At 30.5% G+C, this 13916-nt stretch overlaps 3 protein-coding genes across 4 annotated transcripts; 2 read left to right on the top strand and 1 right to left on the bottom strand.

Moving 5' to 3' along the window:
* The first annotated feature begins 3433 nt into the window (after positions 1-3433).
* Positions 3434-4167, top strand: LOC107940943 (uncharacterized). 2 transcript variants are annotated; one of them, XM_016874407.2, is made up of 2 exons: positions 3434-3895; positions 3937-4167. In XM_016874407.2, the coding sequence occupies exons 1-2, from the start codon at positions 3481-3483 to the stop codon at positions 4038-4040; spliced, it is 519 nt and encodes a 172-aa protein (XP_016729896.1). In that variant the 5' UTR covers positions 3434-3480; the 3' UTR covers positions 4041-4167. The 2 variants fall into 2 exon arrangements, with proteins under 2 accessions (XP_016729896.1, XP_016729897.1); XM_016874408.2 differs by having other exon boundaries at positions 3437-3895; positions 3973-4167.
* An 809-nt stretch (positions 4168-4976) lies between these two features.
* On the bottom strand, positions 4977-6604 carry LOC107940945 (transcription factor DYT1). The gene is made up of 4 exons (XM_041102685.1): positions 6345-6604; positions 6077-6253; positions 5829-6005; positions 4977-5265 (listed from the first exon to the last, which is right to left on the bottom strand). Exons 1-4 carry the CDS (start codon positions 6561-6563, stop codon positions 5152-5154), a joined length of 687 nt encoding a protein of 228 aa, XP_040958619.1. The 5' UTR covers positions 6564-6604; the 3' UTR covers positions 4977-5151.
* A 1051-nt stretch (positions 6605-7655) lies between these two features.
* On the top strand, positions 7656-9503 carry LOC107940940 (pentatricopeptide repeat-containing protein At3g13150). Its single transcript, XM_016874404.2, has one exon. It carries the CDS (start codon positions 8073-8075, stop codon positions 9216-9218), a length of 1146 nt encoding a protein of 381 aa, XP_016729893.1. The 5' UTR covers positions 7656-8072; the 3' UTR covers positions 9219-9503.
* Positions 9504-13916: the final 4413 nt, after the last annotated feature.

The following is a 13916-nucleotide window of genomic DNA, read 5'->3' as shown; positions in this document are numbered from 1 at the left end:
ATAATCCCTCTATATATTAATTTTACATAATTTTATCTCTCGATTTTTATAATGTTATTAGTAATTTCAAATTGATAGTATTGTTAATCAGGGATGTTAAAGTTATGAGCAAAATTTATTATTATTTAATTAAATAATTAGAATCATGTAAAAATTCATTCAATCATATTCAAATAAATTTACACGTCAATTGTGTATTTAAAATTATTTTATTTCAATTCACGTTATTATTTTACGAAAGCAATTAATTATATTATCAATTAGGAGGTACCCATTAATGTTGTTTAATATTGATTTGTGGTTGTAAAATGGAGTAGGGGAATGGGTTGGACCTATTTTTTTTATTTTTTTCTTCTTCTCATGCTTTTCTTCAATGATCATAATTATTGGTAGATAAAAGAATTGCATCTCATATGAATTTACTTGGTCACATTTTGATTTTCTTACCCCTACTAAACATTGTAGTTTGTATAGCTAGTCAAAATTCTACTCTAGTATTAATAGACGTTGCTCAATCTTTGATTATGTGACATTAGTGACAACTAAGAAAAGGGAAACAAGATTAGACAGCAGTTTAATTTTAAGTTAACCAATACCTGACATAACTGCTTATCTTTTCATTGGTCAATATATAGCTTTCCTCCAAAAACAACATTCCAAAATGACCCACAAAGGAGAAGGTTAAACTGCTCCCTGTAAAATTTGGTATATCTCATCTATTGGACTTTATTGCAAGATTACAAAAGATTAGAGACCCCGATGTTTCTTTGGATGTATCAGCAAAAGTCAAATAATATTGTATTAAGTCCATAGATTAAACCATAAAATAACTCACTTCAGTTAGCCTAAGCCAAATTTAAGATAAACAATCACTATCTTTCATGACACAATGATTTTTTTGGGGTTAATTTCACTAGACGTCTCCAAATTATGCTCAGATTTTAAAATATTCTAAGTGGATCCTCAAATTATCAATAATTTGATGTGGTGTATGTTTAAAATGCGTTGATCAAATTTTAAACACGTCTATACTTACTTGATGGATAATTTAGATAGGATGTGTTGAAAGGAAAAAAGCAACTCTGTTAAATGTTAACAATAGTATTTATGGTGATTATTCTTCCCAATAAAATGAAATGCTAATATAATATAATGTATAAGATATGGTGAAATGATTAACATTGAAGACCGTATACATTGTTATCATTGACGTATCTAATTAGGCCTTTTCTTTGATTTGCTTCAACAGTGTATTTGTTATCATGTAAATAAACCTAATCTTGTTATAAAATAATACTACTAATATAATTTGTCAATGCAAATTGCAAATTTAATCCTCATTCTTTATATTAATTATATACATTGGGTTGCTCACTCTTGGATGTGAAAACTTAGGCAGCTGATGAGAGACTGATTGACTCTAATTGACTATTAAGTAGCAGCAAAGTGCTACAAATTGATATGCTCAACTTAAAACTTAAAAGTCAATTTAATCGGTCCACACACTGACAAAGTTTTGTAGTCCACTAAGAACGGGCTTTGGAACACAATTAGACCCTTTACATTCAAAAACAAAAACTTAATTCCAAATCATATATGAATATATAAAATTTTCATTTCATTCCCATTTTATAAATTATTAACACAATTATCATTACTTAACTGATTTATGCTTACATATTGTATCCATAATAAAAAATTGATGTATTTATTTTTTTTAAGCGTGTATAATTGAATCAAAATTAAAGTTTTATATATCCATTTGAATTACAAGCAAAGTTTCATGTATATGATTGCACCAAATCTAAGTTCATATATTAAATTGCACATAGTTTTGAGATTTATCCATTAAAAAATGTGATGGTCATTAATTTCTATGATCAATAGTTATAGTGGTTAAATTTGTTATTAAAAAGTTAAATGATATGAGTTCAAAAAAATTCAAGTTCAAATTCATAGAAATATATTGCAGTACTACATAGACGAATTTGTGGATTAAATTATGATATCGAACATAAATGAATTTACTTCAACAAATGAGCTTATTGTTCAAAGTTCTAATTATAATTAAATTAATTGTACGTTAATTAAATTGACATTGTTATTATTACAACATATGAATTCAATTAATATGAGAGGTATTCGTGTAGTCTATGTGAGTTGGGATAGCATTTTGACATCTGAGGTTGATGATTTGGGCCTCAAGGATTTGCTCGTGTCTAAAGCAATTTAAGGTGAAAAATAAAATTGCTTAAAATGATAGAGGATGAGACAATGGACGACTTGTTCTTAGGGTGTGATTGGCTTGGATGAATACGACATTGATTAAAAAGAAAAAGAAAAAAATAGCAACAATGACCCGATACTTTAATGGGCTATAAATTAGATGCCAGACCAAGGATTTGATACTCCACAATTCATCCCTTTTCTCGTTGTGGTTGCTAGCAATTCCAAAGGTCTTCATATATCGGGTAGTCTTACTTATTTCATTGAATTAGATTGAGCAGTATCGGGTTTAAGTTTAGATTTTAGATGAGATCAAAATTCGGTTTAAGCCTGAAAATTATTTTTGGAATTGGGTCTAGACTTAATTCGATTTATGAATACTTCTATCTTATAATAGTTGTGGAGATGTACATTTTAATAAAAGATGGTGAAGTCACTAAAAATAATTTGATCTATATTATTTAAACATAGACAAGGACTTTAATCATCGTTCCAAATAAATTTTAATAACTAAAAATAATCATTATAGGACAATTATCTCTTTGGAGTAAGAAAAACTATAATTAGAATTAATATGTACACTATATTAAAAAAATTGATTAAAAAATATGCATCATAACGTCCAAACTTGGTTTATCGAATTTTTTCACTTAAGTACCAGTGTACTTGGAAATGATTTTAATATATTTATAATTTTGAAATCAGAGAGTTTACCATCTCAAGTATGGCCTGAATTCTAATCGTATTGTTATAACTTTGCATTTCTATTGTAATTCACCAATATATATAATTTTAAATAAATATATGAGCATTATATAAAATTTAACTATTTTCATCTTTATCTAACAACATTGAAACTCAATTAAGTTACCTCTATGTTCCTTTAATTAAGCATGATTTCTTTCCTTACAAATCATTTCGTTTACTGACGTGTCAACCAAATAATCCTATCTTGATTGGATAATTTAATTTTTACTGTAATTTTCACCATATTTTAAGGGAGTCAAGCTTACATGCATCGTCATCAGTGATTCACTCAAAACTAGTATTAGTAAATTGACATAGTACTTTTGGATAGATCTTTTGAATACCATAATTATAGGCAAAACTAGTATACCAATCTTTATAATCATCCTCCAAATATATAGCTAAATTAGTTAACTCCAACCCAATATAATTACTCAGTTCTCCACCACCTCCATTATACAATTTCACTCCCTACATTTTAGTAGAATCATTTACTAATCTCCAACAATGTCTCTGCACATCTTAACCCCCATTACTCTCTTTCTTCTCTTCCCTTTGATGGCCACTTCTTCCATACAGGATTTGCTACGGAGCCGAGGGTTGCCTGCCGGTATTTTCCCGGACAATGTTAAATCTTATAAGCTTAACCTTGATGGTCGATTGGAAGTCGAGTTGGAAAAGTCATGCATGGCTGAATTTGATGGGAGGGTGCATTTTGACCGTGTGGTGAGAGCTAACCTTAGTTATGGTGGGTTAGTGGGGCTTGAAGGATTGTCCCAAGAAGAGCTATTTTTATGGTTGCCTGTAAAATGTATTATTGCTAATGATCCTTCACCTGGTGTTATGTTGTTTGATATCGGTGTTGCTCATAAACAACTCTCTATTTCTCTCTTTGAAGTCCCTCCTCCTTGCATGACTCAAGGTAACGTATAATTTTATGCTTCGTCAGTATTGTTTCGCTAGTAATAATATTTTTTTATTTGTGGTTGTTCAATGCAGAAGAATGGAAGGGAAGGGTGATTGGAAGAAGGGATTTGAATTTCAGAAGTGAAGATAATTTTAATTGATTTTATTATTCAAAGGAGATTTTGTTTCATGGAATAGGATTTTTCTAGATGGGTATTTTTGTAAATAGGATTGTATAAATCAAATAAGGATAACAAAATCTCTATGAAAAAGGTTTTTGGAAAGAAAGTTACAGCTTCCTAGTTTAGTGTTTTTTTATTTATTTATGAATTAAAGTATAGTTACAACCGATTAAATTAAGCCAACAAAAGGAGTGGACTTTTTGCAAACAACTGTAATCATTCTTTTATGTCCAAATTCATTTTCGCCAGTTTCTTTGTTTCTTTCTCTAGAAATATGTTCTGTTAATCTTCAATTCTTCACTCTGTCCAATAGTTGACGATACGTCTAACTAAAGCCAAACAAGACTCTTTCACATTGTTTTCCATGCAACAGATACCACGGAGTTCAACATCAAAAATAGGACATTTACCCAAGCATCTCTTGAAACCAAGAAGCCATTCCCCTCTCTCATCTTTGAGGACACCCCTGCAACAACGTCTTCACCGCTCCGTCGGTCTGTAGTCTTAATTGCCCAATTACCACCCCGTTCAAAACTCATCTCTCCTGACTTGCCTCGCGACGGATTTGCCTTTACCATCGGATGTGCATTGCTTAGCCCAGCAAAAAAGCATTTTTGATAATTTCTTGAGAGCTCCTAGATAACTATTCTTCCATATTTTCCAAATAGCTAGCCCATAGAAAGTCGTCCAATTGATCTCCCCAAAAATGTACTTTCTACTATTTTATAAATCGGAAGATAACCACTCTTGCAGATTACTAGAGAAGCAATGAGAGTATCTTTCTCTCTTAATTATCGTATTAATTTATTAGTTTCTAGTTTATTGATAAAATGTTCACTAAATCCGTTACGAATGAAATTTTTGAGATCTCAAATTTAAATATATATAATAAAATCGAATCATAAAATTATAATATCTTCCAACTCATAAGATTTGCTTATAATTTATTGATAAAATGTTCATTAAATCCTTTAAAAAAAATTCAAACCATAAAACTATAAGTCAATGAAGATTCTTCAAATCATATTAGTGCTGCTATGATTCAGTATATTTATTGGATATATAAAGCTATATAAAACTATTATATTCTTCAATTTGTGTTCCCTAATTCAATGGCAGATTGAGAACTTGTTTTCATGCTCCTCATCATCTCTGACAACAATTCCTCAATGTGTTCAACCATGAGAGTATCCCCATATTTTCCCTGAAAATTAATAACAATGGTAACATATTTTACTAATGAGAAGAAAAAATGGAAAAATGATTTTTCAAGTCTCTCAATTTTTATATTGAGTAAATTGGTTCTTTTAAAAAATTCGAAATAATTTAATTCTGGTCAATTTTGAAAATCAGAATCTTAGACCATTTACTCACAGCTTTAATATTTTCCATCAATTGGTACAATAACAAATTCAGTCTTCAAAATTTACACATCTTGTCTATATATATATATATTGAAGCTAAAGGTGTTTTTTTTGAATTTTTAAATATTTAAAAATTTATAATTTTTTAGATAATTTTTTAGGATCAAGATTAAATTGGTAGAATATGTAAATATTGAAAACTTCATTTGCTATTATACCAATTAAAATGACGTATAATTGACCAAAAACATCAAATTTGTGATCCTTTCAAAATTGAAAAGAATTAAATTACTCCGACTTTTTTAGAGGAGCCAATTTGCTTAATATTAAAATGAAGAGGACTAAAGATGTGTTTTTACCCAAGAAAAAAACTGCAATTATGTTGGTAAGGCTTTTAACTTACATGTACACAGGATGAAAAAAGCATTGCACCACTGAAAGTGGTGACATTGGTTTCACTAAGCTCAAACCCAAGATAATTCATGGCTTCTATCAATTGAGTAAAGCAACCCCTTTTCTTCTCAACTATAATCTTTATCAAAAACTTGTTCCCATCAATGTTGCTCACCTTAACTTCTTCCTGTAATAATAATAAAAGAATCATTTGCAAAATGAAGATGTGACCATGTGGATTCATATAAAAAAACAAACCTTTATCCCACATTTCTTCATATCATGTTGTGCAACATCGATTTCGAGTTTCATCGGCATTACACTTTCTTCAGACGACCCTTCCATTTCGAGCAGTTGTTCACTGAGAACTTGTGATGTCTTTTGTAATTCTTGAATGTAAGTGATTGCATCATCGATTATCGTTGCTTTGTTCATCTAAAAAAGAAGGGAAAGAAACGAAATTATAAACAATGTGATTGATATTAAGATAATAATGTACATATAAGAATGTGTGTTGGGTAATTGCATTTGTAATGATTGGGACAAGTGAGCGCAGTGTAAGGAGCCTGTCACTAAGTTTCTGTCTCCTACGTCTCTCGGCTTGAAGGTTTTTGGATTTGAATTCCTTGCTGTTGTTGTTGTCGTCGTCGTCTTCGAGTTTTCTTCGGCCCATTCTTCCGCCGGTAAGTCTTTGGTGATCGGTTATGGCTAGTTCGTTTAGCTCGGTTAGGAATTCCATGTCCATGGAGTGTTTTTGGATATTTTGGAAGGTTGAAAACAATGGAGAGTAGCACCAGGAAAGGTATATAACTTGGAAGTATTATATTTATAGATAAGCATGGTTAGCACAAGGGTCACAAGGACAACGTTTGAGAGAGAGAATCTTGGCAGTTATGTTTCTTGTTGGAGGCAGGCACCAATGAAAAAAAATTTGAGCCTTCTAATCATTTATTTATCTCCGTAAAGTAGAAAATTGTTTTAGGAGGTGAAAGATGTAAATAACATTTTGAGGGTTATCATTATATTAATTTATAATCCACATCTTTTAAATACGTTTCAACTCAAATTTTATTTATGAGCCATGCCCGTCTATATGGGACAAATGTGCAAATCCAAATGTATTGTATTAATATTTAAAAAAACAAAAAAACCCTATGATTACAATTTCTTTTGTTCATTGTGCCTCTTATTACATTCATGATAATTAATTAATTTTATTAGACAAATTTACCCATCAAACTAAAAAGCTCAATAACTGTAAAAATAGAAGGTTGGTGAGTGTTACTTTCATGTCTATAGGCAGTTAGCAGTTAGTATTGTTTGACTGTAAAAGTACAAAATGTGTGAGTCTTTTGGTTGGGCAGAGATATGAAATCCCTTCCACTTTCCAATTTGAAAGTATAAACTGTTATGGTCTAAGCTCAAAACCCTAAAGGACAAAGATGAGCAATGCCATGCCATGCCATGCTAAACTCAAGTCCGGACAGATATTGCTAAATTTATCATCGTTTTATAATTGGTATATTTTATTTTATGACGCGTAAACTTTTATCGATATTACATACTTACATCTCTATTTTACCCCAGGTCAAAAACAATATGGATTTACATTAGAAGTAAATTTCAAAACAATTAATTTCTCTTAATTTTGCTAAAAAACTAATTGAGTTGATGCTAAATCTTAATTTAATAATTTAGGGTCTTAACATATTTTTATATTTTTATCCTTTTATGATATATACACACATAAAAGTAAAATAGTAATTTTATATCGTGGATAGAAAAAAGCAAAGCAATGAATTACTATAACTGTTTCATATCTATAGTCTAAAAAAACTCCATCCTACATTGCCTCACCCCTTTGCTTTTATTAAATAAAAACAAAAACTCAAACCATATATTACAAGATCGATCTAGAACCATTGAGTGATTCAAGTTTTGTCACCCCTAAGCTTAATGTGTCATACATAAGTATAGTTGTCTTGTAATAATAAGAAATTGAGATTAAGAACAAATTTTTGAACCAATTGAAACTCGATTTAAAAAAAAAAATCGAGCTCGAACCACTCATCAAAAGGACTATTTTATTATGTTTTTGTATTTATATTTTTTATTTTTTATAAATAGTTAAACAAATTGGCTCAAATTAAAAAAATATAAATGTAAACCTAACTCAACGGCCCTAATGCGTTATCTAACCTTAAAGTTTGATAATCAACTCGTTAACCAAAATTCTTAACCTACGGAAAAAGAAATGAGCAAAGCAACAGAAGTCACTTCCATCCGCCGTCTGGCCGGCCTCTTTAACACTTCCCGCTCTTCAGCTACCAATCCCGCCGTCCCCACCGCCGCCGCTATAACCTCCTCCAAATCCATAGACGAGGTACCCAAGTTCCAAAATCTCGTCCACAGATTCAAGAAATCTTCTAAATCCAGCAAATTCCGCAACTATAATAGAACTGCTTACTTCAACACTGTTCTCCGCCTCGCGTCGGCAAAACAGTTCTCGTTGATTGATGACATCCTCCAACACCAAAAGAAGTACGAAGAGATCTCCCAGGAAGGCTTCGTAATCCGCCTCATGACGCTTTATGGGAAATCTGGCATGTACGAACAAGCCCATAAACTGTTCGACGAAATGCCTGAATTGAAATGTCAACGTACGGTAAACTCATTTAATGCCCTTTTGGCAGCTTATCTTCATTCAAAGAAGTTCATTAACGCCGGGGAGTTGCTAGAACAGTTACCTGAAAAGTTAGGAATCGAACCGGATTTGATTTCTTATAACACAGTTATTAAAGCCTATTGCGAGATGGGTTCCATGGATTCAGCATTATCAATGGTTGATACATTGGAGAAGAAAGGATTAGAGCCTGATATTATAACGTTTAACACACTGCTTGATGGGTTTTTTTCAAGGGGTCGAATTGTTGATGGAGATGAAATTTGGGGATTGATGGAAAAGAAGAATGTTGTTCCTGATATTAGGACTTATAACTCGAAGTTAAGAGGATTGGTTCATGGCAATAAGGTATTGGAAGCTGTAGAGTTCTTTGAAGAAATGAAGAACGAAGGGATCGAACCCGATATTCATAGTTACAATGCTTTGATTACAGGGTATTGTGATGAAGGGAATTTAGAGCAAGTGAAGCATTGGTATGGTGAACTGAAGAAAAGTTATAAACCTGATAGGGCTACTTATTGTAAAGTTCTTTCATTCCTTAGGAAGAAGAATGAGTTTGAAATGGCAAGTGAGATTTGTAAGGAAGCTATGGATCGACGGTTGATTTCTGGGGTTACATGGATGGATAAATTGGTTTCAGAATCGAGGATCGAAGAAGCTATACAATTCGTGGAATCGGGCTTGTCGCGATCGGCTTTGAAGTTGAGGTTCCCTTGACCTTGAATGACACTATAAGAGATAATTTACTTATCACCTCTTTGTTTACCTTCTTTTTGGTTCATGTTATCTTCTTGTTGGGTCAGATTCTAAATTGCTCTCGAATTTCATAACATTCTAATTGATTCTTCAAAAAGAATTGGAGAGGATAAAATAATTTTCTTTTGAGTTTGCTGTGTATGGTTGCCTGGTGTTGTATGTATTGCTGTTGTACCCCATGCTTATGGTCATTTAAAATTGCTTCATTCGAAGTCAATTGAAAGAAAAGGTCAAAAGATTTCTTCAGTTTCTCTCAATGTGGTTCCTCTAAAAAGAAATTGGAACAATTTAATCCCGATTAATTTCAAAAGAGAGCAACTAAGAACAATTAATCACACCTTAATGAATTTCATGAATTGTATAGAAATTTGTTGGTATAATAATAAATTTAGTCCTCAAAATGTACACTTTCTATCAATTTGGTCCTGATTTAATAAAGTTAGCTCGCAACATTTATGTAAACATGTAAATATTAAGGTTGAATTTGTTGAATTTTTTAGAATCAATACCAAATTAATAAAAGATGTATATATCAACGGATCAAAATTATGTAATATTAATAGAAGACATTAACATAGTGAGTAATTGTCTTTAATTACTCGATTTCAAAATTAATAGAAATTAAATTACCTTAATACATAAATTTGAAATTGAGATACAGGCTTTATAAAGAAAAATGCATACCAACTCAGCAACTTGAAAAATGTGCTTGGGAGCTTTAAACCAGTCCAATGGTAAATTTATCTACATGGGAAGTACATTACAATTTGATTATTGTGTTTCAAATATACTCTAGAAAATATCCGAACTAATATTTTAATATTTAAGTTGACAATTAAGTTAACGAAAGGACTTAATTAATACAATATTAACATTTTGAGAATTCAATCAGAATGTTTTGAAATTTATGATATGATTGTAATTTGGGACATTTGATGGTATTAGCCCTATGTTTGTTCTTTTATATGTGGTTTGGGCCTCATATTAGACAACCTTCAATCTAGTAAGAGCTTAATATTGGATAGGTTTAACAAATAACTTTATGAATTTGTAACACAAATATATAATAATTATGTTGTTCAACATTCGAATGTTGAAGCTCTTATTTATTTTTCACAAATATTATTAAAAAGTTTTGGCATGAAAATATGTTTTACAATTGAGATTATGGTGGCTTGAATTAAAATGTTTACTAGAAGTTATAAATAACTATTTGGGCGGTGGAGTCATTACTTTACTAATATAATACATGTATTGGAATTTTATAATAACATTTTTTTATTCACTTTGTATGTTAAAAGTTAATGGTACACTACACTCGCCGTGTTGAATTATTAGTAACTTTACGTTTTGATTATTTAACTTTAAAAGCTTATAAAATGGTCACTGAATTATTCGAAAGTTTATATTTAAGTAATTGGCTGTTAAGTTTTTTTTGGTTAAACTCTACTATTAGCCCTATATTTAGTAAAAATTTTGGATTTAACCCATGTACTTTTATTTGATCATTTTTAGTCCCTATACTTTCAAAATTTTAGAATTTCAATCCTCACAAAAACAATAATGGTTAAATTCATTAAGTAAAGTTCTTCTATTTCCAAAATCTAATGTGCCAAACATATTATCATATGTGTAATGTCATGTCAGCTTATTGTTTCCACATATTACTCACTAAAAACTCAATTAATGGATTATCAACTGTCATTTGTGTTAAGATTATAATTTCAAAATTTGAAAAGTATAGGGACTTAGAATGATGCACTTAGAGAAAATGGATTAAATCTAATAATTGAATTTAATCAAACAAGTTTAATTGCTATTGTTTGGGCTAGGACTAAAATTTCAAAATCTGAAAAGTACAAGAACTAAAATTTACCAATTCGAAAAATTCTAGGGACTAAAATTGATCAAATAAAGTATAGGGACTAAGTCCACAATTGTTGCAAAGTACATAGATTAATAGCAAAATTTAACCTTTTTTTAAAGTTCGGCTAGTGAACTTTAAGTAATGATTCAATAATTAGTACGATGGTTTAATACCCAACAAGAAGTAAAAGTACATATCTTAAATCCAAGTTGATTTGATGGACAATGTCAGATATTAGAGAAGAAAGCTGTTTGGATTTTGATTCACAAATTCGTGACGTTCTTAATTCATGAAACATGTTACGTCAGCAAACGGGATAAAAAAAATTATTTTTTTGGTAGAGCCATGTAGAATGATATCACCTATATAAATACTAGAGAAATACTGCTATTTCTGAAAAATTTACGGGCTTTAAAAAATAAATCTTTTTTTTGTGGAGCCAAATAATTTGGCGCTACTGGTTTCTAATTCGTGCCAGTGTACTTTTTTTTCTTTTTTTTCTTTTTTTAAAACCATAAATAAAATGTTTTCTTATTGGTGGTTTTTTCGTTTATTTAAATTTTAAAACTATAAAAAATATTTTATTTAAATTAAATATAAAAAATAATATCTTATTTGGTGGAGTCATTATCTTTGGCGTGACCAAATTGATATATATAACCCTCAATGGCAGATCAATTTGAGTCGAAGTAATTTTATTTTTTTTGCTTATATTTTGTTAGAGGATAAATGAGAGAGAGATGAGGAGTATTTTTTTTATATATTTGTGTTTTTATTTATTTAGTAAATTTTTTAATTTGAAGGTATGTTTTGTTTAACGATAATCCGATTGAGCTCTAACACCGGTAAATTTAATGGTTATTTTCGATTGCAAGTAATTTATTCAATAACGGGTTCAAATTGGTTGTATAAGTCTTTTCGTTGGCTGTGGTAGGTGTTGGAGAAAACACGTTAGTGAACAAAATATTTAAATATAAATAAACACATATTTATATATAATGTAAAATATAAATAGAATACTTTATATTTAATTTATCAAATACGTAAATCAATAAAAACCGTAACAAAAGTTGAAATCGAATATAAGAATAAAGATTTACAAAACGTTGAGACCTGTTTAACACAGTCTCTTTAAGATAAATTTGGTTGCTCCTACGGTACTTGGAGAAACATTAGTCGAATATCTCCCAGGATACAACAATACAATGATCAAAGCAGTAGCACCTCTGCACTGCAGTTATCAACGAACAAACGATACATTTTTCTATCACTGGAACGTTTGAAAAATACGGAGAGGAAAAGAGGAATTTTGAGAGCAACAGAAATTCGGTATGAGAGAGTTTGAGAGTGTGTCAAATTCTACAAAATTTATAACCTTTTATAGGAATTGGGAATGTTGGAATTTTTGAAATTAAATCAAATTGATTGGAATCAAATAAATAAGATAAATGTCATTATATAAACAGATTTTGTCTGCTGAGGAAAAAAATTTTGCAAGTCCGCTTTCAGCCAGACATTTCGCGTCGCCCACGTCGTGCGAGTGCACCCCACCCCGTCAAGTTTGAACTTGCACCCCCTACGTGCGAGGCAAGATTCCAAGGTTTGTCATTCAATCACTTTTTAAGAGGGTTCCCATATATAAACACATCTCACACTTGGTATTTAACCAATGCGAGATATAAGCCTTTACTTTTCCTCAACAAATATTTCCAAGTAGCTTACTTTGAGCATCAATTTCTCATTCATCACTCAACCATTTTAAGCATATGATATACCGTTATAAAGGTCTCATGGAGTAGAATATGAAACCATAATTTTTTGATTCAACTCTCCACCTTTACCTATTGAGAGTATGCCTCAAATCTCCCATAAAATGCAATTTTTCCAACAATAGGACGATAACTGGTTCAAATTGGTTAAGCAGCCAACGGGTAGATTATTTGGGATTCCCTGGGTCAACGGGATGTTTGAGGTTTCAAAAAATTCCAAATTGAACCGCACGGGTGAGATCATCAATATCTGCAGCACCCAAGCTACAAGATAATAACACCAAGAAAGTCGCTCCTGTTGCACTACAAGATAATAGCATCGAGAATAGCTCACCAAAACAAAATATCATTTTTGAAATTTTTAGATTTAAAAAAAACACATTTAAAAAAACATACAGTACTCTGTTGGCGCCATTCTATATGGCTCCACCATATAAAATATATTTTTTTAAAATTTTAAATTAAAAAAAACACATTTAAAAAAGCTTGGTAATAAAGTGGTGGAGCCATTCTAAATGGCTCCACTGATAAGAAAATATTTTTTTAAATTAAAAAAAAAGTCACGGGCTCGCATTGAAAACTGGTGGTGTTAAAATATTTGGCTCCACCAAAAAAGGATTTTTTTAAAGCCCCTCAAATTTTTAGAAATAGTATTATTTTTTTATTTTTATACAGAATGGCTCCACCAAAAAAAGGAATTTTTTATCTCATTTGCTGACATGGCATGCTAATGACGCCAAACTCTTTAGCTCCACCAATTTTTATTACAGATTTCAAGTCATTTTTATGTTTAATCAGAAAAATAGGTTATTTTCATAATTAAAAAAATTTTAGAATATTTTTATATAGGAAAAAGTGCTTTGCTTTTCCTTAAAAGGGAAAACTAAGGTAAAAATATCGTTGAAAGGTGGCAATAATTAAGAATTTAAATGAGCTCAAGCTCTAAACTTTCATCAAACCACTTACTGACCGTTGGAAAGAATTGATTTAGTAACAATTTATTAAAGATGTGCTATAATTAAA

This window comes from Gossypium hirsutum, chromosome D10 (genome assembly GCF_007990345.1).
Source record: "Gossypium hirsutum isolate 1008001.06 chromosome D10, Gossypium_hirsutum_v2.1, whole genome shotgun sequence".
Lineage (NCBI taxonomy): Eukaryota > Viridiplantae > Streptophyta > Magnoliopsida > Malvales > Malvaceae > Gossypium > Gossypium hirsutum.
Note: the sequence above shows the minus strand (reverse complement) of the source record. Positions and strands in the feature narration are given on the sequence as shown.

Excerpts from the sequence above, each read along its gene's own strand:
- LOC107940945 (XM_041102685.1), bottom strand. The coding sequence starts at position 6,563 with ATGGACATGGAATTCCTAACCGAGCTAAACGAACTAGCCATAACCGAT. Across the intron at positions 6,006-6,076 it reads TGAAGAAATGTGGGATAAAG|GAAGAAGTTAAGGTGAGCAA; the intron begins GTTTGTTTTTTT and ends TTATTATTACAG. Across the intron at positions 5,266-5,828 it reads TTTTTTCATCCTGTGTACAT|GGAAAATATGGGGATACTCT; the intron begins GTAAGTTAAAAG and ends ATTAATTTTCAG.
- LOC107940940 (XM_016874404.2), top strand. The coding sequence starts at position 8,073 with ATGAGCAAAGCAACAGAAGTCACTTCCATCCGCCGTCTGGCCGGCCTC.
- LOC107940943 (XM_016874407.2), top strand. The coding sequence starts at position 3,481 with ATGTCTCTGCACATCTTAACCCCCATTACTCTCTTTCTTCTCTTCCCT. Across the intron at positions 3,896-3,936 it reads TCCTCCTTGCATGACTCAAG|TAATAATATTTTTTTATTTG; the intron begins GTAACGTATAAT and ends TTGTTTCGCTAG.